General features: G+C 44.3%; 1 protein-coding gene across 1 annotated transcript; it reads right to left on the bottom strand.

Annotated features, from left to right (window-relative positions):
• Positions 1-1,147: 1,147 nt before the first annotated feature.
• Positions 1,148-21,060, bottom strand: LOC125994927 (pancreatic lipase-related protein 2-like). The gene is made up of 12 exons (XM_049764491.1): positions 21,012-21,060; positions 20,104-20,258; positions 18,288-18,413; positions 14,892-15,026; positions 14,224-14,335; positions 12,454-12,573; positions 10,186-10,305; positions 9,208-9,326; positions 6,978-7,107; positions 4,728-4,839; positions 3,402-3,569; positions 1,148-1,211 (listed from the first exon to the last, which is right to left on the bottom strand). Exons 1-12 carry the CDS (start codon positions 21,058-21,060, stop codon positions 1,148-1,150), a joined length of 1,410 nt encoding a protein of 469 aa, XP_049620448.1.
• Positions 21,061-25,736: the final 4,676 nt, after the last annotated feature.

Here is a 25,736-nt window from a genome sequence, read left to right as displayed (position 1 = left end):
TGAGGGGTTTGATTGCAATCAGGGCTCAGATGCACAGCTTAGAGTGTTCTGCCAAATTTTTTTTGTTTGTTTTTCTGTTTTGTTTTTGCTGACAGAGTCCTTGAACTCTTGCTTTCTTGTACTTGAGAAAAACATCCAAGTCATTGCTCATACAAAAAGCAAGGTGAGATGGTATTCGCTGGGTCTACCATGTACTGGGGCTGGTGATATATAGGCATAGACATGTAAACCTCGGGTATTTATGGAAAAGACTGGTTGTCTCAGGGAAGATAAATGTAAAGACTTAAAGATATAATGTATAAGGGTATAAGAAGGAGGGTATAAGACAGAGATAGTATGTGATCACACTTTTCTGGATCATTTGTGCTTTGCATCGTGTACACAGGTTTATCTGGGTAGGGGAAAGTCACTCTGGAATTGTACTCAAGAGATTTGGGGGCCCCATGTGGTTCTCTTATAACTGAGATAAGGGTAAATCAGTTGGGTGAGGCCAAAGTTTCTCTTGGATGAAAGGTTTCTGAAGGGTTGTCACTTTTGGGCCCAGAACAAGAACAGATGGTTCTTAGTCAACCACATGAACACTCAATGCAAGAATCCTTAATCCATGCTGTTCAGGCCCTGTGGTGCTGGTGGTACCCAAATCATCCTGGCAGAACACCTGATGATGCTCAGGGGATCACGTGGAGCTGGAAATCAAACTCAGATGCAATTCATGTTAGTCATGTCCTTGAACCCCTATATTATCTTCCAACCTTCTTTATAAGACTCCTTTTCCTTCATGATAATGGCTCAATGTGACACTAACTACAGAGAGCTCTTATAAGGTCTTCCCAGACCAAAGGATGGAAGATCTGGGTGGGCCAAATAGTACAAACCTGGATGACCTAAGGAAATAAGAGACATAAGAATAATCCACTGTCCCTTAAGTCCTGAGAAAGAGTGCTGAGGCAGACTGCAGGACATTGAAGCATTACCCATGGCCAAGTGGACTCCAATTCTAAAAGTCATTTTCAAAATGTGAAAATTTTCAAAATTTTCAAAATGTGAAAATCCAGAACATGGAGAAGGTGTAGGTAGAAAACTCGTAGTCCAACTAAAAGCATCAGAAAATTTATTGGCACCAAGACACATGAGCAGCAGTGTGTTTTTAACAAGGGTAAAGGGTTTGCAGAACATCTTCATTCACTGTATCTTTGCTACAGAATTTATACCTGCAGAGGAAAACAAAGATGCATTGGCAGCTGGAAATGAGGCTTCAGTTAAGTAAACAACATTTAGCCAACTGTCTAGAACTTAGATCCTTTTGACCTCTACTACATCAGACCCAGTGCAAGGGGGTCTCACTGAGTGAAATCACCCAGGAACACCCTCTCTCCAGAAGCTTCTTACTGAGCTGAGGGTGAAACATGTGGGTCAAGCCAAAGTTTCTCCTGGAGGAGGGGTCTCTGAAGGTCCATCAGCTTTGGGTCCAGCACAAGTTTCAGTCTTCTTTCCAAGCATGCTATTCACAATAATCCCAAAATGGAAACCCAAGTGCCCCAGAACAGATGAGTGGACAACAAAACTGTAGTACACAGTGAAATACAACTGTTAGCAAAAATGAAGTCACAAAATTTGCTTATACATGAATAGATATGGAGAGTATTATGTGGAGTGAAATGAGTCAGAGTGAGAGGGATAGACATAGAATGGTTTCACTCGTTTGTGGGATATATAAAAAAGATAGCATGGTATTACTATATAGAGACTATAGAGACAAGGGCCAGGAGGATCAGTCCATGGTAGGAAGCCAAAAATAGCGAGAGAGTGCAATTAGGGTGAAGAAAAGGACCACTATGATAATGATGGTTGGAAATAATCACTCTGGAAAGAACTGAGTACTGAAAGGAGGTAAGTGATATGCATGATACCCCTTCCCTGACAATATTGAAAACTACAGTGTCTAAAATAAGAGAAGAAAGAAAAAAGAGAGAAAGAGAAGAAAGAAAGAAAGAAAGAAAGAAAGAAAGAAAGAAAGAAAGAAAGGAAGGAAGGAAGGAAGGAAGGAAGGAAGGAAGGAAGGAAGGAAGGAAGGAAGGAAGGAAGGAAGGAAGGAAGGAAGGAAGGAAGGAAGGAAGGAAGGAAGGAAGAAGGAAGGAAGGAGGAAGGAAGGAAGGAAGGAAGAAAGGAAGGAAGGAAGGAAGGAAGGCAGGTAGGTAGGAAGGAAGGATCTCATAGAGAGAGATCCTTGTCTAGAAGGGATGGTTGGCCGCACTAGCCTCCTCCCAAGGCTCAGCTACAGAAGGCAGCACTTGGATAAGGGAGTTCTATGAGGTGGGGACTTCCTCATTTAGTGTCTGAGCTATACTATATTTGAAATAAATAACTGTACCCAACCCTCTATTACCTAAAGACATTGCTACCACTGCCAGTCATATAGACATTTCAGTCTATATGTTCAGTCAGTGAACACCACTCCTGCTGGATGAGCTGTATGAGAAGAATGGAAAAAGGACTGGATTGGATACCAGAGGATTTGAGTTTAGTCCTTCTTGGACCACATACTCATGCTCCACTGTGACTGTAGGAAGTATGGCACAGTGACATTTCATCCTCCATAGAATGTCAAGAAGTCAAACACTCTAACAATTTATAATTGGCAAAGTTGCGTCACACAGCACAGCAGGGCCTTAGTATGTGGTTTGAGACATTTTGAAGGGCAATTTCATCCCCCTGGCTTCACTGTGAGAGCCTAAACAATTTTTTTTAACTTTCCAAATCTCTCCATCTTCAGCTATGAGCTATTGAGGTTTTGGTATCTAACTTTCCTTTAAATTCTACCATCTTTAATTTCCTGATTATTCTCTCTCAAGATGGCCACCTTTCCTTCCCCGTATTTTTAGGATAGCCATGTCCTGTCATATAAAGCAAGACTCTATTAATGTGATCTAGATTCCAATAATTTCTATCCTTATCAGGCTATGTCACCAAAATATCAACTACATAACAGTTGTACCCAATTGACATTAGCTCAGAGATTTCTGCTTGAGTATTTTTCCTATTGTTTGAGATAAAACTGTTTTATATTTTTCTATTTTAGACTCTGTTTTTGTTTATTTAGGTCTTCCTTAATTTTGCCAAGAAAAATTTGGCTTAAGGAAAGTGAGATTTGAGTTTTTAAAGTTAGCCAGGTGGATAGACGTAGAGTTGATACAAATAGTTGGGTAAGTGTGTGGATAGATCAGTAGGCAGGCAAATTGTTCTTAGAAGAACCTTGATGGACAAACATATTGGAAGATAAATTTATATGTATACAGGGAAACAAATATACATATTAAGGGTAGACTGATCAGGATATGCAGACAATAAAACTGAGGTGCCAAAGTGACTAGGTGACTAAGACTAAGATAAAAGATACATACCCAATCCCATCTTCACCACGTTGTACAGTGATTTGGGAAGCTCCTAGTTTGCGTTTCAAGAGATTTAGCAAAGTTTTGTTCCAGAGAAACTTGACCTTCTCGATTTTTCCAACATCAAGGTCCACATCAATGTCATTCATATAATTTGCTTGTGGTTTGAGGGAGCCTCTGAAAACATCAGCGTAAAATATTCTATCAGCCAGATAAAGGATAACAGGATGATACCAACATACGGTTTCTATAAGTAATGGTGACTGTTGTTAGCTTTCTGCAAATAACTCCAATAATTTCATAATAAAAAGGCTGAAAAATCACAAAATCTATGTGAAGTACATACCTTTGAAAATATCGCATTCTAAAGTTTCATAGTCTTAGCTTGCCCCTAAGGGAAGTTTGCTATGGGAAGTGGCCTGGTAAATAATTTCATTATAGAACTAATTCATACCATGTCTGGGCTTTACATATGCATGGAGTTCAGCAAAAGTTGCTATAAGCATCTGAAAATTAGCATGGGCATGGTCCAAGAACCCTGCCTTAATGTGAAAATTACGTAAAAGTGCAAAAGCTGAATCTAATTTTATAGCATGTGTGTATGTGACACCTATTACCAAGAATTACCAGGCCAGAGAGATAGCATGGAGGTAGGGCATTTGCCTTGCATGCAGGACAGTGGCCCAAATCCCAGCATCCCATATGGTTCCCTGCGCCTGCCAGAGGTGATTTCTGAATGCAGAGCCAGGAGTAACCCCTGAGCGATGCTGGGTGTGACCCAAAAAAGAATTACCAAGCACCTCTGTGTAAACCCATCCAGAGCTGGGTGCTGAAGTTATCACACCTTGGGTTACAGCTTCCCTACCTACATATGTGTATCAGTGTGAGTGACTAGGAAGGGAGATAGTTGCAATATTAACATGTCTTGTCTGAGAATTTGAAATCCATCCACCTAAATTAAGAGGCAGCCATTGGCATTCCAAAAGAAAGGCACACCGTCTTGTCTTAATTTATTACTTTGAGGAGTGGGTTATTCCTGTCAGTGTTAAGGGCATCATGTAGTGCTGGGGATTAAGCAGAGGGTTCCTCCATGCAAAACCTGCTCTCCAGGTCTCTGAACCACCTCCCAGACCCCAGCACAGACTTTTCTATGGGTGCAATGGGGTGAATACATTCAATGCACAGGCTTCCTTCCAGCATTGGCACCCAAAGATTCAGGAATTTTGTGATTTTGTAATTTTGGTTTGGATGGCCAGATTTAGAAAGTAGTTTCTCACCAATCTGATGAATAACCTGCTAGGGGAACTCTTTCTTGCTCTTTAGCATTAAACTTACTTGAAAATTTGATACTGTTTTGAGTTTCCATTATTGCCATACAAAGCCACCTTGATGAAGCCATTCATTTTCTTTTTTCCAGAGAGTGTGACTATGACCCTGTATCTCCAACCTATCCAGAGAAATATAATATGCTTAGTCCATCTCCTTGGAAAAGAAAATTATCCCACTGAAGCATTCTGACTCCAAGCTCTGAACATCCCATAAAGCAAAGGAACGAATAGTATGACTAATAGTTCCCTTGGATGAATGTGGGGTGCCAGGATTTCAGATTCTGGGTGGGGTGTAGACACAAGGTAGTGAGTGTTAGCACTGCCAATTATGGCATCTGTGTCCAGAGAGGGATATGTCTAAGCTCCCCCATTTGGATAAAGCACTAGAATGTTTTTCATGATCTCCATGAGGCTTTGTTGTTATTTTCACAGGCAGTACACATGTCCTCAATTGCTGTGGATGAAATCCTCTTTATTATCCCCAAATCACCTGATTTCCATCCCTAGGTCTTTCTGAGGTTACCAGTTTGCTCTCCAAATGCAATCAATCCATTCCAATGGTGGCCAGCCAGGGGTGATTAGCACATGGAGGGACATTTGATAGGGTCTGAAGCTATTTTGAGTTGTCGCAACTGGAGGGAAGGCTGCCACTGTCATCTCATGGCTTGAGGACAGGATCTGCCAAACTGCCTGAGTGCATAGGGACTGATACAATGGTTCTAGAGCTTTTTCTGAGCACTTCCATATGAACACAAATACATGTAAAAGAATACAACCATGGCACCCAGGTCCAGTTTTTCAACTCAGTTTACGGCTAAGAAAGTGCTTTCAAAAATGTGCCTTCATTGGAACTCGTTGGGAGCTATGTCTCCCCTGTAACTCTCTTTGAGATGTGATGCTGTTTTTCTCTTGACTCTTTCACCTGATATGACTTAGGGGTTTATACTTCCTTCCACTTACTTCATACTTCAAAGGTAGAATTTGGTTGTTTCCAATTGATGCACAGCTAGGAATCACCCCCACAACTGACATCTTGTATTAAGAAACAGCAATATAGAGAACATCCTTGAACACACTTGCTTATGCACACAGGCCAACACTTTACTATGGATGTTGTAAGAAAGGAATGGCTGAGTTAATGAAACAGTCATATAAGACTTGACATGATAAGACCTTCATGATAAACAGTGTGAGTACTGGCAGTGAACATATAGGAAATACTATGAATTGAAAATAATTTTGTAAGGTGATATATATATTTAATTGGGGGTTGGAGAGGATAGGGAGTAAGTTATTTGATTCACATGCAACAGTCCCCAACTTGAGCTCCTGCACCACCTATAGTCCCATGAGCACCTCTCAGAGTGAGCCCTAAGTCAGAGTCCCTGAGCACAATTGGATGAGGCCTCCAAACACACAAAAAAAAAGACATTTAAATTTCCTCAAAAAAAAAAACAACACAGTGATTTTATTAATTCCCTTGGAATATATTTTATAGCCAAAGGATGTGGATGTACTATCTTTTTTAATTTTGTTTTGTTTTTGAGCTACATCCTGCAGTTCTTAGAATTAATTCCTGGCTCTGGGTTCAGGAATCACTTCTGGAGGAACTCTGAGATTATATATGGTGCTGGAGATCAAACCTGGGTCAGCTGCATACAAAGCAAGAACCCCACTGTTGTACTATTGCTCTAGCAATATATATTGATTTTACTATCTTCTGCCTTTTTTCTCCCAGAGGAAATCTAGGGAAAGTTACACACAGTGTGTGTGCATGGGGGGCTTGTGCCTGGATGGCTTCTTGACTTATAATGACTTTGCCCACCTTTCTTTTTGTGATAATGGTTCCCTCCTTTCTGCCGCAGTGGTGGGTGGACCAGTGACCCAGCCTGAACCAGTCTCACCAGGCCCTCACATCACTGATCAGGGCTGTTGCTTAAAGGCAGCATGAAACCCAAGACAATTTCATTCCATTCTCCTACAGTCAGCTGGAGTTTCTGTAAGTTGCTACCAATAGTCTTGATAGGTTGGCAAGATTTTCAAAATTATTTGCCAGAAGTGTTTCTTTTGGTGGGGTCCAGGAAGTGCTCAGGGACTCTCAGTGCCCAAGAGTGACCCCTGGTGGTTTTCAGGGGACCATCTTTGGTGCTGGGAATCAAACCAGAGTTGGCACATGCAAGATAAGAACATCGAATCCTATACTATCTCTCTGGTCATTATTTGCCAGAATTTATAAAATTTTAAAGTGAAAACTTACGAGTGAAGTTACCAGACTCTCCTGTGTTCAGGAAGAAAGTTTGCTCCACACCATTAGTTTTCCCCTGAAACTGGTCAGCATAGTGGCCCATTTTGGGGCATCCTCCAGCTGGACAAGGGAAACAACGATTCTAGTAAACAAAACAAAATTAGTTTGTTAATAGTAATCTTTCACGCATGCCCTCACTCACTCATTCCATCACCTATCCACCCTCTGTCTACACATCTACCCATCAACCATCCATATCCGCTTGCTGGGAGTCACTGATCTCATGCCCATCATCAGAACCTCCCAGACAACTGTGCTGGACACTTCAAACCACCCAAAGAAGTATCTGGAAAATCTAAGGGCACTTAATGAGAAAAGAAGTCCTGTCCAGAAACCAATAAAATTAATAGGAAGAGGAGTGTCAGGTGATACTAGTGAATACATGAAACAGATAACAGGTTAGTAGAAGAGCAGAGGAAGGGAAGATTCATGCCATCTTCCCTGTACTGTGAGTTTTTTCTCTTAAGAGTGAGGCCTGATGTCTTTTTGATGCTCTGTCCAAGTGACTGACAGCTCAGGAAATTATCATTGGCTTGGAGGAGAAAGTTGGGTAAGACTTGAACTTTTTGCCCAGTGACACTTGTTCTGCATTGTGTGTCCTCCCACATCCCTCACACATGGAGTGTGAAGTATTATTCAACTTAGAAGGAAGGAGACAAGTGCTGGAGACCTTGTATACTCTTATTCAGATTCCGACCATAACCAACTAAGCAACACAATGACCTCATAGACCCAGGGGATATGATGTTCCTTTTACCCAAATGCAATTCACCTGGATATCAAGGTCACAGGTGTTGATTGATTTTAATTATTTTATGGGTTATGGGCCACACCTGTTGGTACTCAGAGCATACTCCTGGCTCTGTGTCAAGAGATTACTCTTGGTGAGGCTCAGAGGACCAAATAAGGCTTGGGGTGCTAGGGATTGAACCCTGGGTGGCCTCATGCAAGGCAAATATCCTACCCAATGCACTGTCACTGTGGTCCCACATTGGTTTTGATATATATATACACCATTTAAAAGTCTCAGATTTTGCTTTTCCCAGTGAATCTGGGAAGAAACTCAAATTTTTCATCTTGGTTTGAGTTTGGCGGCTGTTAACACCTCAGAGATTGAGCAATAAAATTCATGTTTCAAATAGCAGGACCAAGACTTGACAAGAAAGTGCCTGGGTGTGATCCACTGAGACGAACTCAATTATCACCCACCAGATCACAAAGAAACAAGTTCAGAATGTGAGAACTTCTACTGAATACCTCACCTGGAAGACCAATGAAAAGGGGAACCAAACTGTTATAGATTAAAGGTGAAAAAGAAGGCAAAATTTATATCTACTATAGAGGCAAGAGAAAGAAGGAAGTAAGAAAGGAATGAAGAGGGAAGGAGGGGATGGAAAAAAGAGGAAGAAATGGAAAGAGGAAGGAAGAAAGGATGGATGTAAAGGAGTATTGAAGGAAGAGAAGGAAAGAAGGAAAGAAAAATGCAGAGAAGGAAGAAGAGGATGGAGAGAGGGAGGAAGGAAATAGATAAAGAAAAAATTAGGACTAGCAGGGTGTTTCCTCAAGTCGGGGATCTGGTGCCCCTATGGGACTCTAGAATGTTGGGGGTAGGGGTAAATAGAAGCCTCAGGTGCAATTGAGGGGCACTTTCTGTTCCTTTGCTTAGAGTTTTCTAGGAGCCATTTACTCTTATTCTGAAAGGGGGCAGTAGACCAAATAAGTTTGAGGAGCTTTGGACTCAGCATACTATTTACATACTTGTAGAGCTTGAATGTTGGTGAAACACTAGAAAATATAAATACATCCACATTAAATGTCTTGACTATTACCACTTTGAGAATGACCTTATTCTGCAGAGATAAGAGCTGAGAGATGAGTAAAGTGTCCTAATATTTTTAGTTTACTCCAACATAATTTGAGGGAAAAGTGATAATAAGTTAATACTGGTGTAAAGTGATGCTGGAGGCTTCACTGTCCTCATCTCTGTAGACTGGTAATTTTCCAGAAGGTAAAACTGGAGATGTAGGCAAGGGCCAGCACAGCCACATTTGCTCTGTGACTAATCTGCCTACCCTACTCTCTGGAGGAAGAGACTGTGCGAGGCTCAGCATCCTAGAAGTTTCTCTGTGGTGAAAGTTCATCTCTGTCCTGTTCCCAGCCCAAGGTCTCTAATGTCACCTACCTCCTGAAAATCATTGTAGGTGGCGCAGGGGTAGCCCAGGAAGCCATTGGGTTGGAGAATGCTGCTTGAGTAGTACTTGTAGCTTCTTAGGTGGTTGCACGCTACAAAGTCACGGGTTCCTAGATACAAAAGGTCAGGTGTTTGACTTCTGAATGAAATCAAATAAAGCCAAATGAAGTCATGAATGACTTTCTAATGAAGACTGGGTTATCATCAGAGATGATCCAGAGAGGAATTTCCTCTACCACCTTGGAGGGGGTCATGTCCCTGATCACTGCAGCAGTGAGAAGTATCCATGACTGATGTTGACAGACTTGAGGGAAATGAAGACACCTGAGGTCTCGCCTAGTAACTGTGGGTCCAGGGTCCTTTTCTGCCCTTCAGCTCTGTGCCTGGCACAGGTCAGGGTTGAGAGAGGCTGCCAGGTGCATACTCATCCCACCGGCCAGGGGTCAGGCATGAGGCATTCAGGAGTGACAGGATGGCTTCAGGGGTGGGGTAAGGACCTTATTCTGCTCCATACATGGTGCACAGGGAGAGTGGACAGTCACCACAGGACATTCTACTGGTTGTTTTCTAGAGGACTTTGGCGGGGACCAAACCCAGGTCAGCTCCCTGTGAGGCAAGTGCCCTCCCTGTTGGACTAGTTCTTTGACCTCTGGCCCTCTTTTCTTTCAACACAGGAAGAAAGGAAGGAATGAAGGAAGGAAGAAGAAAGGAAAAAGAAAGGAAGGAAGGAGAGGGAGGGAGGAGGGAGGAAGGACAGAAGAGCACACATGGTGCTCATGTTGCTAAGAAGGTGTTAGGGGACAAAGGCAAAGCTGGGAAGGTGCCAAGATGCCAAGGTGCCTATCACTCACCTCAGCAGGCTGCTGAGGGAGCTCTTACCATGGCTTTGACCAATTGGCCCTGAGATTCCCCGCCCACACCTGCTGCCTTCAGCCCCACAGTAACCACCTGGCTTGCTCCCATACTTACCTTCCCAGAGTCCGTTTATATCCACAATGGTCGAGATAATATTTTTCTGACACCCAGGCATGTACTTGCCTCCATTAGGGAAGAAATCCAGATGTCCCACTTTTTGACTCATTCCCAAACCTGAAAATAGCAGGCATGGATGTGAAAGGGAAGAACAACCCCAAGTTGGATTGTGGATGGCCAGAGAGACTCTGTATCTTAGCCCAACCTGAGAGGACACATGGCTACCACAGTGCGGCCTCCAGGAAGTTCTCAGAGATGAGCACTTGGAGTCTGACAAAGAGGAAGGGGAGAGGAGAGGAAACAAGGAGGGGAAGAAAACAAAAACACAGAGGAGAGTATGAATACACACTAGTTCACATGTGTCAGTCTGCAGGGAGAGGCACAGCCATTATTGACTTATACTGGTGGGTACCAATAGTCTCGGGGGCTCCAAGGACCATTCTTAATGATACAGTGCTTGGGCCTGATGCCACAATGCTATTCTGGCCCTGTGCTACCTGGCCATGCTTGGGAGTCATACAGAAGCAGGAATTTGACTTGGCCTCATGCAAATTAGGCATATGTTTTACCACTGAAGTTACCGCAACAACCTCAAAAAGAAATTTTTCTTACTTACCGAGTTTTCCAATTGATTTCTGCCTCCTTGGAATTGTGTGATCGCACAATATTATATTGTTATGATGGCTCAATATTTTGTAATTTGAAACCCATAGATGTGATCACCTCCTGGATTTATCTGTAGATTATGCTATCTTGGACAATGAGTTTACCTGAGTCTGAGTTCCTTAGCTGAAAAACAGCAAAAAATGTACTATTCCAAAGGTCGTTGCAAGGATTAATGTGCTAATGTGTAAAAAATGCTCAATGCAGCAAATGCTCAGTGAGATCATTACAAAAAACAGGAAACATGCCAGGAAAGGGAATGCTTTTCAATATCAAAACATTTTATATGAATTATTTAATTAAATATGATATTTAATATAAAATATTTATGTGAAAGTAATCTTTAAACTGGAATACATGAAAATTTAACTTAGAAAAAGTAAATATATAAATGTGTGTAATATCTGACAAAACAAACTGTAACCAAAGATTTGAAGAAGAAAAAAAAAAGAGGGTGGGAGCAATAGTCCAGCAGGTAAATTGCTTGTTTGCATACAGATGAAACAAGTTCAATCCCTGGCATCCCATATGTTCCCTGAATATTTCCAGTCATAATTCCTGAGTGCACAGCCAGGAGTAAGTAATCCCTGAGCACCGCCTAGTGTACCTGCCCCTCAAAAAATAAAAAATAAAAAGATTTGGTAAAAAAGGGTGAGGGGATCAGAGAGACACAGAAGTTAAGGCATTTGCCTTGGAGGCAACTCACACTGGCTGGAGCCCCACATGATCTTCTACTGTAACTCCACCCTGGGTTTAGGTGTACCTATCTGAAACCCTCCCATTCCGGGGAGTGGTCTTGAAAGGTTATAAAAGGCCTTTGACCCAGGGGATTAGGGTCTGTCTTTTGGTCTTTGGCCAGCATGGAGGTGAAAGGGAAGATGGCTGAAAGGAGTTAAGATGCAGGGCTAGCTAAGAATGGCTGAATGCTTAAAATCCACCACACATGTGGTGGATAGGGCATGAATAAAGTTGATGCTTCCTGATGCCTGTCTCTGGATGAGTGATTCCGCCATTCACCTAAACCTGGGATTGGGGTTGCGGAGCCACGTGGCCTGGGATGGCAGGGAAAAATCTCGCCATCCATCCTTCACTATCCACCACCATCGCTAATTATTTAATGCTACACTCTACGGGGAGTGATTCCCAAGGACAGAGCCAGGAATGTCACCTGAACATTGGTTCTTGTGGTACACAAACAAAACGAACAATAAAAGGGCTGAGGTAGTAGCAGAGAACTAGGGGTTCCTGGTGCCAGATTGTTCTCCTGCACCACTGCAGCCACAGTTGGCTGAGTCAATGGAGAAGACAATTCAAAGAACAAACTTTGCATTTGCAAGTATGGCTCAAAAAGCAAAAAAGTGAACATATGTGCCACTCACATTCAGAAAACTCACAGACAAGGAGATTAACATGTTTGCAGGCTGAACTCACTTGTACCCTAATTGACTTTTTATTGGTGACTGGTGCCTGCCTATTCTGAACTATTGAACTATTCTGAATGCTACCTCTGCAGGACACATGTGATTGGGGACAGGACCTTTTTGGGGGACATTCACTGTCCTCCCAGATGACTGCGATGCCAGGAAGAGGAGCGGAACTCACCCAGATTTGGGATGTAGGGGGCTGTGTCCGTGTGGATCACATCCACAAACATTGCATCTGATGGGTCCAAACGCACCTCCTCCGGCCCCCCCTGGAAACAGGGCTGGGCGGGATCCAGCCCTGCAAGGGAGAGCAGACAGAGAAGATGGGTCTGAGACAAACCAAGACCTCAACTCTGTACTTACAAACCGAGTGAGAGGATTCTTGGATACCCCATCACCAGGGGTTTGTTGAACTTAGGGTCTGCAGCGGGACAAGGCCACAAGCTGGGACAAGGTTGGAGATCGTTAATGTTCAGAAAGCCCCAGTGTTTCTGCCTGGAGTCAGGCAACCCCATTCCTTTATCCCAGTCCCCATTCACACCAGTTGCTCAAGTTTTACATGCTAACTCCAAGGCCCCAGTCTCTGGACATACTCAGACTGCTCCTTACCGCTTCTCTTAAGTGGTCTCCCCAACCCACCATGAACTCACCTCTCACCTTCTCTCCACATCTTTTCCATTAAAGACGAGCCTAGCACATCCCTCATGTCTAGAGATGTTAGTCTCTGTTCCCAGTCTAGGCTATTCACTGCAGAGGACTATTTAGTCCCTGTTCATTCTACCTTGAACGGTGCTTGCTACTCGGTGGCCAAATGCCCAGGCTCAGTTGGTTTCCTGAAGCAGAAGCTGTGGCCAAATCCTCTCCCAAGTGAAGCAGAGAGTGGACAGAGCCTGGCACACAGGACCAGGAGGCCTAGAGTTAGCCCTGCTCCTGCTCCCAGTCAAATGCCTATTAGCCTCATTTTTCTTAACTGGGAAATGGGTAGAATGCGTGAAGGTACAATTAAGAATATTTTGCCAACTGAAAAAAATCTATGCCAACAAGAACCTTCACCCAATAGGGAAACATTCATTGAGAGACTGGGTTGAATTGTTTGCCAGAGTTATGTGCTGGTTTGACTGCACAAATTAGTTGTCTTTGTGTGCCATGTACACACTTGTGTTGCAGAGCTGTACTAGGTACTGAGTACTTATATGTGGGAGATCTCAGCCTGAGTATGAACACTCGTGTCTTGCCTGAACACAAATACTGTGGAAACAGATTAATTAAATGAATTTTTTTAAAGTCTGTTCAGTGGGGCTAGAGCAATAGCACAGTGAGTAGGGCATTTGCCTTGCGCATGGCCAACTGGTTTTGACCCCTAGCATCCCATATGGTTTCCTAAGCCTGCTAGGAGTGATTTCTAAACACAGAACCAGGAGTAACCCTTGAGTGCAGCTGGGTGTGACCCCAAACAAAAGCAAAACAAAAACAAAAAGTCAGCTCACATTGTTTTTCTTTGCCTTACTTAGCAATAATAACCCTAAGTCATGGGTCTGATGTGTTCCCTATATATATATATATATATATATATATATATATATATATATATTTTTTTTTTTTTTTTTAAAAGATAAATGCTTTTTTATTTCCAAGCATATATGTATGTCTTAATACACATGAAACTGTGCAGATAGCTATTATTTCTAGGGTGGTTGCACACTTGGCTCTGCTCTCAGGGAATGTCTTGGAGTGGGGCCACATGGGGTGCTGGGGATCAAACCCTGGTCCGCCACGTACAATGCAAACGCCTTACCCACCCAAGGATCGCTCCAGCCCCAACCAAGTCCTGGACTCACGGAACATCCTTTCTGGAGCACAGAAGAGGGCGGCCTTAATAGGGGGAGTGCTCAGGACTGCGGGTCCCCACATTCAGCCCCACACCCCACCTCCCCTCTGTGGCCCCTACCTGTGATCCTGCCCAGGTGGCCTCCAAGTCTCCTGCCCACTTCCCCTGCTGCATGTGCGCCCAGGCTGTGGCCTATGATGTGCACGTCCTCCAGCGGGTAGCCCAGCTTGCTCTATGGAGAGAGTGCGTCAGGTCCTGGGCCTAGGTGCGCCCTTGTCTGCTAGACCAGGACAGAGTAGGGAGAAGAGGCCCGAGGCTGGGAACTCGGGACCCACCCACCTCCAGTTCTAGGTAGCCGCTTAGGGCCGCGCTAGCTGGTGCCCTAGCGCCCCCTAGTGGAAAAGTAGGCTAGTGCGCGGGACCAGAGCCGCTGAGTCAACTGCAGGGAGGTACCAGCCCTGCACATTAACTGCAAGGGACCCTCTTGGTCTTTAAAGGGCAGTCAAGGGCCAGGCGCTGGGAGCCTCCAAAATAAACCTCCCACCCAGCTTGATCTCAAGGGAGGATTTATTGCAGGAGAAAAAGCCAAGCCTCAGAGAGCTTAAATAAAATTATCCCCCAGCTCCCAACAAAGAACCAAGGAAAACTGGCACGTTTGGAAAGACCCTGGAAGCATCTAGGTTTCCAGTCCTGTCTTGCTCAGGGGTGCCCGGGCTGCACCTGGGGACAGCATGGGATATGCTAGTGTCTCGCTGCCACCAGCCCCGGACGGGCGCTCCAGGCTTTACCGACAGCTCATTTAGGAAGTAGGCGATTTCTGCTCCCACCACGCGAATGTTGTGCACAGCTTGGGTGTAGAGCGTGCGGGAGCCATCTTTCCAGTCCACGCAGATGCAGTTCACCTGCTCCACCTGAAACATTTTCTGAAGAAGACAACGGGAGAACCCGCTGACCCACGAAAGGCTGGCAGAGGAAGCATCTGGTCTGACAGCCTCTCGGTATCCTTTCTGCTTATCATTCCTCCTAGCGCCTCTGTGAGCCCCACATTCTCATGCAAAGTAGGTAGGAGAGATTGGGCCACACCTGCAGCTGTTCGGAGCGCGCCTGGTCCTATGCCCAGGGATCACTCCTGGGAACCATATGTGGTGACAGGAATCAAACCCCACTTGGTTGTATGTAAGGCAAACTTTTTTTTTTTTAAATATATTTGTTTTGGGAAACACCTGGCAATGTTCAGAGGTTATTTCTGGCTCTGCACTCAGATATTGCTCCTGGCAGGCTCAGGCGACCATATGGGATGCAGGGGATCAAATCCCATTTGGCAGCATGCAAGGCAAATGTCCTATTCCCCTACCCACTCTATTATCACTCGAGCCCCAAAGCAAGCACTTTAAATCCTGTACTATTTCTCTGAGCTCAAACTGCTCTTCTCTCTCTCTCTCTCTTCTTTCTTCCTTCCTTTCCTTCCTTCCTTCCTTCCTTCCTTCCTTCCTTCCTTCCTTCCTTCCTTCCTTCCTTCCTTCCTTCCTTCCTCTCTCTCTCTCTCTCTCTCTCTTTCTTTCTTTCTTTCTTTCTTTCTTTCTTTCTCTTTCTTTCTTTCTTTCTTTCTTTCTTTCTTTCTTTCTTTCTTTCTTTCTTTCTTTCTTTCTCTTTCTTTCTTTCTTTCTTTCTTTCTTTCTTTCTTTCTTTCTTTCTTTCTTTCTTTCTTTCTTTCTTTCTTTCTTTCTTTCTTTCTTTCTTTCTTTCTTTCTTTCTTCCTTCCTTCCTTCCTTCCTTCCTTCCTTCCTTCCTTCCTTCCTTCCTTCCTTCCTTCCTTCCTTTCTTTCTTTCTTTTTTTCTTTCTTGTATTGCACTGTGGTCAAATGTACACTGGCACTCAGAGGCAATTCCTAGTTCTGTGCTCAGGAGTCTCGCCTGGCATTGTCTGGGAAACCACATACGGTGCCAGAGATTAAGCAGGGTTCAACTCTATGCAAGAATTTCTCGTCTGTGCTGTCTCTCCGGCCTTATATGTGGAGTTCCCATTACCAGATGTGGATTCTGCCATATGCAAAGTCTTTCCATCTGTGCTAAGTCTCCAGCACTGTAGTGGGCGTTCCCATTTTACAGATGTGGAAACAGGCTTGAAAGGGTACACTGGCTGGTCTAAGGACAAGAGGAGTAGTTTTGGATCTTCATTTTTTCCTATCAGGTGGTGTGTCTACTGTCTACTCCCCGGGTACTGATCCTGGTCCTAGGGGAAATGCAGGTAAACTCGCCATATCTTTTGTTCTTTGGAGAATGCCCTGGTCACTGATTGGTTGGCAGGGAGAGGAGTTGGCTATAGCTATAGCCATTATGATAGACCTCAGATTCTTGATTCAGACTCTCTAGGTCTCTAGGTCCCCATGACATTCTTCTGGAACTTGTGAATTCTGACACCCAAAGTAACAAAGAGCCCTTAAGTACAATTACTTGATTAAACCCCTGATAGCAGTGCTCATGGGCTAAATATGTAGATATCATGGACTAGTTCTGGTCTTGCATTCCATGTCTGTGTTCAGCCTTGAACTCTTTATGCCTAACTTTCCTCATCAATAAAATGGGGGTAATAACCATCTTCTTCACTATCTTACTAGGAGCATTAAAATGGCGTAAAGAGTTAAAAACAGGTGAAATAATTTGCACAGTATCAGTATAGTATGTAATGCTCAAAAGATGTCAAAAATAATAATACAGTTCTAACATTCACGATAACCTTGGAACAGTCCTGTTTAGCACTGTCACTAAGAGGGGTGTTTGACATAAAATACAATTAAAATGTCACTTTGCCTATAACACTAGCTCCATTTCAAGTGCCTTGGGATAGAAGAGAAAAGATAGAAAAGATAGCAGATATAGAAGATCTTTAGTATCACAGAAAGTTCAATAGAATACCAGTGTTTTACACTATAAATCATTATATTTTAATGCTTTCCTTTTATATCTACTAATATGTAGGCAAAGCCACAAAATATTCCATTTCAACTTATATATATATATTAATTTATGAACATGTGTGGAAAGAGAGAGGAACAGAGGGAGATAGGAAGAATCTGCAAATAACTCAGAAAAGATGCACAGTAATGTTATTAGTTTGGGTGTGGGTATAGAATGAGAGCATCATTATTACCTTTCATTATTTTTGGGGGGTGAAGTGGGGAGTGCCACACTTGGCAATTCTCAGGGTTTACTCCTAGATCTGAGTTTAGGGAGTGGTCCTGGCAGTTCTGGGGATCATATGGAGTGCTGGGGATCAAACCCATTTTGACTGGGTTCAAGGTGTGTTCCTTGTTCACAATTCTCTCTCTCTCTCTCTCTCTCTCTCTCTCTCTCTCTCCTTTTCCCTCTCTCCCTCTCTCCTCTCTCTCTCCTGTTCTCTCTCCCTCTCTCCTTTATTCTCTTCTCCCTCTTTCCCTTTCTCTTTCTCTCTCCTCTCCTACTCTCTTCCTCTCTCCTTTATTCTCTTCTCTCTTTCCCTCTATTTTCTCTCTCCTCTCCTACTCTCTCCCTCTCTTTTATTCTCTTCTCTCTTTCCCTCTCTTCTTTTCCTCCCTTTCTTCCTTTTCTCTCTTTCCCTCTCTCTTGTCTCTCTCTCCCTCTCTCCCTCCCTCCCCCACATTGTTATTCATTCCTAATTCCAAACTATTATAATATTATTTTGTTTAAATGTAATTCCTCTTTCAAAAAATACTGAAAAATGTAAAAAAAAATGATCTCAATGTTACCACCAATTGAAAAAATTTTATTTGTCCAAGAGTTTAACATAGATCAATTAAATTCTACCTTTAAGAATCTGTTATAGTCATATTTGAGAGATCTCAAGAGTAAATGCTACATACTTCAAAAAAAAAAAAGAAGAAGAGTGGTGTTTTAGAGAGTAAGGTTAAAGAGTAAGGTTTTCTATGTCACGCAGGGCCTTATGTTAGCCTTCTGAGACAAAAGCCAGGCCACCTCTACCTCTGAGATTTCCTCATTGGGCTCTGAGTTTTCCATCCTCAAGAGGATATGGTTGACTTGAATTTGACTGGGAGAGTTTTGACAATGGAGGCTTTGGAGGATTTATACTTTCTATGGTGGCTTCTGGAAGAATCCATTGCTCCTGCATTTGTTCTGAGGTATATGATTGTAGGGGTTAGGGCTGTGGACAGACTAGGGGTTCTTACCTTGCACATGTCCACCAGCCAGTTCTCCTCTCCCTTGTCGATGAAGCCATGGATGATGAACCGTGTCTTGCGGTTCAAGTTGAAGTTTGAAGCATCAACGGTGCTGAGGTCAGTGGAGCTGATGAGCTGTTGTAATGAGAAGACAGGAATTGGAGTGTCAGCATTTTCCAATACCCAGACTCAGTAAGACTCAGACTGTGAAGCTCTTGAGAAGTCTAGAATAGAATAGAAATTGATCCAGGCTCCACACACTTTTCATTTTTCTTAACCCTAACTGAAACCTAGCATTTGTGTTCATTATGAAATTAATCAACAAAGCCAGTGGCTTGGGAAACACTGCCACTAAAGGAGCTTATAATATCACTTAGACTCATTGCTATTTTAAGGAGCAGTAGTTACTAGTCATTGTCTAGCTCTTGTTAGTATGATGATAAATATATCCCATTTTTTGGGTCTTTTTGTCTTTTTTTAAACTAATAATGGGTTTACTACATAATTGTTTTTGTAATTGGAACATATTTTGTTTTATGGATTTAAAAATTTACATGGGCATGAAACATGAAAAGTAGATCCCAAGTCCTACCTAAAGCATAATCTTATCTAAACTGACTCCCAGGGGTAGTCTGTCACTTAGTGCCTAGCAGATACCTAAAAATGACACCTGGCTCTCCACACTGGCTTGGGGCTTGGAGATATAAACTGCTTAAATCTGAGCACATCTTATTTTATATTTTTATTGGTTTCTAACAATCAGAAAGGATGGCATTTGACTTTTATTTATTATAATCACCACCCAGAATCTAGTTTCTACGCACTCCATAAAGCTGACCCTTTCTCCCAACTTTTTTTTAAAAAATATTTTTTCTCTTTTTCTTCTGTTTCTGGGTCATACATGGTGGGGCTCAGGGGCTATGCTTAGCTCTGCATTCAGGAACCACTCCTGGTGTGCTCAGAGACCATAGGGGATACCTGGGATGGAACCTGGGTTGGCTACATGTTAGGCAAGTGCCTACCTGTTAGGCTATCATTCTGGCTCCCTTTATCCCAATGCTTCTATCCACTTTCCATCAACCCCCTAGAGTTAAGCACCTCACCCAACTCATTCACTCCTCACCCTTTGGGATCCACCATGCTGTTCCCAGAATCTGAGAACTTTCCTAATCTAGGGAAAGGGATATGACATGCTTAAGAAATGAACCAAACACCTAATCATCCAATAATGTTATATTACAGATGTGCTGTTAGTAAAGCAAAAGATATAAATATAAAGTTGTCTGAGCTTGTTCTTCTAGTCACTAACATTGGAACAAGCCTGTCTTACTAGCTCCTGGCAGCTTTCTGAGAATGGGGGCTCTCCTGGGGTTCCCACCTCTTCTCTGACATAGATATAGTCCCCCTCTTTACCACTGTCCTCTAAATCCTGGGAGCGGATTGTCACAGCCCATCTCTAGCTCCCTCAGAGGCACTGCTTGCCCTCCCTGTCTCTGAACATAGTAGTTTTGGGGACATTTATAACTTAAGTTCTCAAGTGATGCTATTCAGACCCCATCCTCCCAGGAATAGGTTCCCACTACTGGGAGAATATGATGCTCCTGCTCCAGTGTGTGGGAGCTGAAGAGGCTTGTTCATAACTGGTCAGAGACCTTCATGATTTACAGTTCCAGAAGCTATGGTGGTTTCAGGTTTCAGATCTCTCCTTGATAGTGGAGCTCCAGCTGCCAAGTTCCCAGACAATAAATTTATTCATCAGATGGCAAGTGAGGATACCAGTGTAGATACCTCTGGCCACCCCCAAGGCATCATGACATGCTCTTACTTGGTAGTTGTTGGGATTCTCATTCGTGTACAGAAGTAAGCGGGTGTTGATTTCCTTTGGGGACGAAGGAAATAGGCTTATGGGTCTCTGCAAAATGCCGGTCCATGGTTTCTCATTGGAGAAGCAGCCAAAAGGTTTGTAGCAAATCTCCTTCCCTGGAGCAGAAGAAAGAAACAGGACTGAATGAGCCTGATTATATGCCAGGTCATCTCAGCCACTCAGTGGACGAGCATCTTTGCTAGACCTGGGGCCTGTGGCTGGGGTGTCATTCTGTGTAACGCAAAGTTGCATACCCAGTTCTGCTCTTTGAAATGCTGTTCCTGACTATCTGGATGGGGCCCCAATAATGACACATTTAAGTCTCTTTAGTCCTCAGGCAAGTTGGGAAATTCCTGAGTATCCTTGGGTACCTTTTTGCCCTCAAACTGGGAAAATGTTCAAAAGTCTGCAGAATATGCTTGTATATGGGAACCCTGGATTTATCCTTGGCACTATGGGGCCCTCTAAATACCACCTGTACCCCCCAAGCACTGCTGGACATGTCCCCCCAAACACCCTCAAATAAGAAGCTCAAACAAAATGACCTCTGCTAGAGAACTTCTAAGTGGTCTGTCTTCTATGTTCACCAAGTGCCAAGAACTTATCAAGCTCCTCAGTCTCATGCCATAGAGAGACTGCCAGGCTCAGCCAGGCACATCTGATGCAGGCTTTGTGCCCTTTGAATGGTGGGGACTGTGTTTCTTCACTCCTGATTATGCTGAGAATGTCAGTGATTGCTTTGGTGATGATAAAATCAAGGATCCTCCTGCCTCCTTGCCAGATGACAACATCTACACACACACACACACACACACACACACACACACACACACGGGTTCTTTCCCAAGGGATGGGTCAGATATCCTCACCTGTGACTGTGGTCAGCAGGAGCAGGCCCAGGGTCCACAAGGGCAGCATCTACATGGAGGAAAAAACAGGAAAAAACAGTGAGCAAAGCCAATGGATGTCCAGTGATCTGAGTCATGTACACTCTTTCTCTCAGGTGGTGAGCCCACACTCTAGCCCCCAGCACAGGAAGTGGGCAGTCCCTGCACTACCCAGTCTGTGCCAGCCGTGACTTACTGTGTGGCACCAGCAACCCTGCTTTGAGTCCTGTAGTTGGCTGCAGCCTTTTATCACTGGCTTTTCTCCTTTGGACTTCTCAGAGGACAGGGCGGGAGAGGCATGGGCTGGCTTTGAATCAAGGTTTATCATAAACACACAGGCCCGCTCCACCCAGGAGCTGTGCTGCTTCTAAGGTGAGATTTCAAGGAAGGAAAATCTACTTTCAGCTGGCAGCGTGTTTTGGGAGTCCCAATTCACAATTCTTTGGGTTGCCAAGAGTTTGGGTTTCCCAGGCCACAGCACCACCTGTTCCTATATTTTTGGGGAACATGGACTGCAACCTATCTCACAGCAGAGCTGAATAACAATAGAAACTCTTGTGCTCAGTGAGGCATCACTTCTTTCACTCTGTAGAGGTGGGCACAGGGAGCTCCTGAATAACATTGCTGGGTTGAAACCATACAAATAATGAAAGCAGTGACTAAACTGCTCAGGCTCAGGTTTCTTGAGTTTGAAACATCAAATTTACTATCGAAGAATTATGAACTTACATCAGCTGCACCTTGACCTGAAGATAAGAATGTAGTTTTTTATTTCCATTCCCCTCACCCCACCCCACCCCCGCAGAGGAGAAGCTGTGTCCATAGCCAGGTCTTACCTTGCCTTTCTTCACTTTGTCAAATCATTAATATACTCTAAAGTGCATTTTGTTTGCTTATTATTGAGCCATACCTCGTGGTAGTGCACAGGGATTACCCCTGGCTCTGCACTCAGGGATCATTTCTGGCAGGGCTCAGGGAAGCTGGGATCAAACTCAGGTTGGTGAGCTTGTAATGTTGTGTATGATACAAGGAATGTTTCCCCAAAGTGCATGAATCTTAACTCTAAGACTTGAGTATGGAATTATAAGTATAAAAGTATAAAAATGAAAAGGTATGTGTATTTCTGGGTAAGACACAGAGGAAAACACCCCTAGCTGCCCAGAGCCTCTCATTTGAGCCATTTTTCCTGCCTACCCAATAAGGCTGGGATTTCTGTTGCTGTAATGTCCCAAGAGTTTGGTCTGTTCTGGAATTTCATGTAAATGGACCCATCTAGACATCAACTTTATACCCCGCACACCTTTCTGAGAGCTACCTGTGTTACACTGTCAACAACTGCTTCCATTTTTATTGCTACAAAGTGTGCAAATATAGCATTGCTGAGTTGGCAGTTCTGTTGGGGGACATGTGGGTTCTTTCTCATATGGGACTATGATGAATGATGCAACAAGGAAGACTCTGGTCGATAACCAACCTTCCGTAGATGTCTGTACTCTTGCCTGGAGTAGAATTGTGAGGTCCTGGGGTAGGGTATGTCCAGAAGCTGCTGCTGACAACATTCCCAATGCACCTGCCCTATTCTAGATTCTATTTGGGCCTATAATCAACCCCAGGAAGCCTATGGATAGAGAAATATCCTGAGGGGCTCACAGAAGACACAGAAGTCATAGTTCTGAGAACTCTGGGTTAAAGGTGAGCAGTTCAAGTCGAGGGAATCCAAGTAAGGAGCATTCCTTTCTCAATGGAGCATAATTGAGGCCTTCAATGGTGAATCTAGAAAATGGGGATAAAACAGAGGAGGTGGGGCAGAGTGGTTGTACAGTAGGCCATTTGCCTTGCACATGGCTGATCCAGGACAAAGGTGGGTTCTATACCCGGCATCCTATATGGTCCCTCGAGTCTGCCAGAAGCCATTTCTGGATGCAGAGCCAGGAGTAACATCTGAGCACCACCAGGTGTGACACTCCAAAATCCCAAAATAATAATAATAATAATAATAATAATAATAATATATTTTTATAAAGCAGATAAGGGTGGGTGGCTCTGTCTCTGTGATGCCATAGCCCTAAAAACATTCAACAGCTGAGGCAAGAAGTCATGGATCAGGCCTCCTCATGCTTCTAAAGAACTTACTGAAGAGATGAAATGAGGCTGAGTGAAAATCAGCCTAGCTGGGGATCAGACTTCTGAGAAAACAAGCTGGTTCCCCTCAACGGCACTCATGAGGCTACATGTCAACCCCCTTATCTCTTCCTTCAGGCATTCCAAGAACCATATGGTCCCTGAGCACCTCCAGTGGTAAACTGCTTATTTGAGTCACCCCAACAAGAGTAAATGCTCCTTTCTCAAAATGCCCTTCCCTGCTTGCAGTAGAGTTGTCCCTTAGACTTGGCTTCCATGGACCATCCTCACAGAAGCCTTTCTTTATGTTCACAGATGTGACCTTCCTTACCTCTGCCATGCCCCATGCCATGGGCCCTTGGTGGGCCTTCAGGACCCCGTGATCATCATTTAGCATGATGATCTAAACCTGCCCTGATGGCAGGCCAAGGTCTATGCCATGCTCCATGGTCTCCAGAATTGAGAACAATCCCAACAGGTGATGAATCAACACTCGTGAGGTGAAAGATGAGAAGCTTGGAAGGGAATGACTCATAGGGTGAGGAACTGGACAGCTGTCAGGCATCTCCCCATTTCCTCCCTCTCTGTGCCCCGAGTTTGTTTTGGGGCCACACCTGGTGACACTCAGGGGTTACTCCTGGCTATGCGCTCAGAAATCGCCCCTGGCTTAGGGGACCATATGGGATGTTGGGGGATAGAACCTCAGTACGTCCTAGGTTAGCGCATGCAAGGTAAACGCCCTACCGCCTGCGCCTCGGTTTCAGTCTCTGCTCTGAGATTCTTACCTTTGGTCTTCTGATAAGGAAGTGAGAGGGTGGGGAGCAGCAGCTAGAGAAATCTTCCCTGGCACCATCCCTCTCAGCACAGGTTGGGGCCAATGTCTTTTATAGCAACTTCTCTGCAGCCCCAGCTTTGCCAGGACTCACATCCAGATGCCCAGAGCCACCTCTTGCCTAGACACCAGCAGTCAGAGCCTGCAGCTAATCTTGTGTTCTTTGGTATTTGAAACTTGTGTTGGTTCTGTGGTCCTTGTCTCCCTCTGTTACTATTGGCCTTTGATGAGCCTTCTATTTGAGGGGGTCCAGTCCTTTCCCACTGCAACTCTGATAGCTGCAGTTGGCCCCAGATTCCTCTTATTCCCCTGAGAGAAGATGTCACCATGAATGGGAAGTGTATGGTTCATCTGGGGGCAATAGTAAGTTATGGGATCTCTGCCTTCCTTCTTGATGTCTTGATCAGGTGAGCCTTGGGACCATGTCATTTGGGGTCCTTGGTTTAACCACCTCCTTGAGAGCAGCCATATCACCCCTGAACTTGACTGAAGTTTAGCCTAAAGATTTCCTGAGGGTCCTGGCTCCTGCTTTCCTGGTTCTAATCACAATCTAGGGGTCTCTGGCCCCTGACCTAACTGCAGTTCTCCAGAAGACAGAACTCTCACAGAGAGGCCAATGTCATATCCTCTGGCCAGTGTCCCAGCAGAGCTAGAAAGAAGAATGTTTCCAGCTCATTCCAGAAAAAGAACTTCTGAGGCCAATTTCTAGGGTGTTCTCAGTCCCAAGTGCATCACAGTCACTTGTGGTACTCACTTAGGAGGGTTTATCTTATGAGGACAAAATTCCTAGGGGGTTGGATTTGGAAAATGAATAAGCTGTGCAGGGGGCTAAGTCCTCACTTTGCCTGGAAGGTACTGGAATTGAGGGATAGAAGCTGTGTGTTTGGGGAGTGTGGGCTCAGTCAGCAAAGGCTATCTTCAGCCCTGTGGTGCTGGAGAGAAAGAGATAGAGAGAAGAAAAAGAACATCCTTGAGCACAGGAAAACCCCTACTTTTCTGTTGCAGCAAGCATTCCCCCCAAGCATTACATTTTTCATTTCCCTTTCACAGAGGAAGAAATGCTCTGGGGTGCCATATTAGTCCTAAGAAATCCTCCAACACACACACACACACACACACACACACACACACACACACACACACACACACACACACACACGGATAGGTGTGAACTGAACTGAGGAGGGAGCAGTCAGCCTGGAAGACACCAGGGTTTAACTCAAAGGTGCAGAGAAACATCCTGAAGGGCAGGCTCCTTTTCTGGTTCCAGCTCAGGATCCAGATATGATGATGCCTGCAAGAGGTCCCACTACCACGAGGTGAAACCCATGTGGGTTTCAGTTTGTTGTGCTGGAAGTTCAGTGGATTCTGGACAGACATTGTCCTTAAGGAAGATAGGGCACTGCTTCCTGCCACCATCCCCAAGCTTGAGGCAGGGCAGCTGGGTGCAGCCATGATGTCCGAGACCCTTTGGTCTCTTTGGTAAGATCAGACTGCAGGCTGCCTGCCCTCACAGCCCAGCATCCCTCTCCTCTCTGGGGCCCTGAGAGGGTTCAAGTGGCAGCAGCTGTGTCCTGGGAAGGAAGGGAAGGCCAACACCTGTGGGAAAAGTCCCTTTCTGGCCACATGTTGGCAGCAGCAGATCAGGGTCAGGATGGGGTGGGGTCGGGGAGTCCTGCCAACTGGCTTAGAAGTGCCAGAGTCCTGGAGGCTCAGTGCTTTCTCCTGTGCTCTGAAGCTGGTGAAAATCTGCT

Source organism: Suncus etruscus, chromosome 17, assembly GCF_024139225.1.
Source record: "Suncus etruscus isolate mSunEtr1 chromosome 17, mSunEtr1.pri.cur, whole genome shotgun sequence".
NCBI lineage: Eukaryota > Metazoa > Chordata > Mammalia > Eulipotyphla > Soricidae > Suncus > Suncus etruscus.
Note: the sequence above shows the minus strand (reverse complement) of the source record. Positions and strands in the feature narration are given on the sequence as shown.

What these genes read in the sequence shown, in the direction of transcription:
- LOC125994927 (XM_049764491.1), bottom strand. Translation starts at nt 21,060, where the DNA reads ATGCTGCCCTTGTGGACCCTGGGCCTGCTCCTGCTGACCACAGTCACA. An exon ending in CCTGCTGACCACAGTCACAG is followed by an intron (nt 20,259 to 21,011) that starts GTGAGGATATCT and finishes CTTCTGCTCCAG; the next exon opens with GGAAGGAGATTTGCTACAAA. An exon ending in CCTACAATGATTTTCAGGAG is followed by an intron (nt 7,108 to 9,207) that starts GTAGGTGACATT and finishes TTTGTTTACTAG; the next exon opens with AATCGTTGTTTCCCTTGTCC.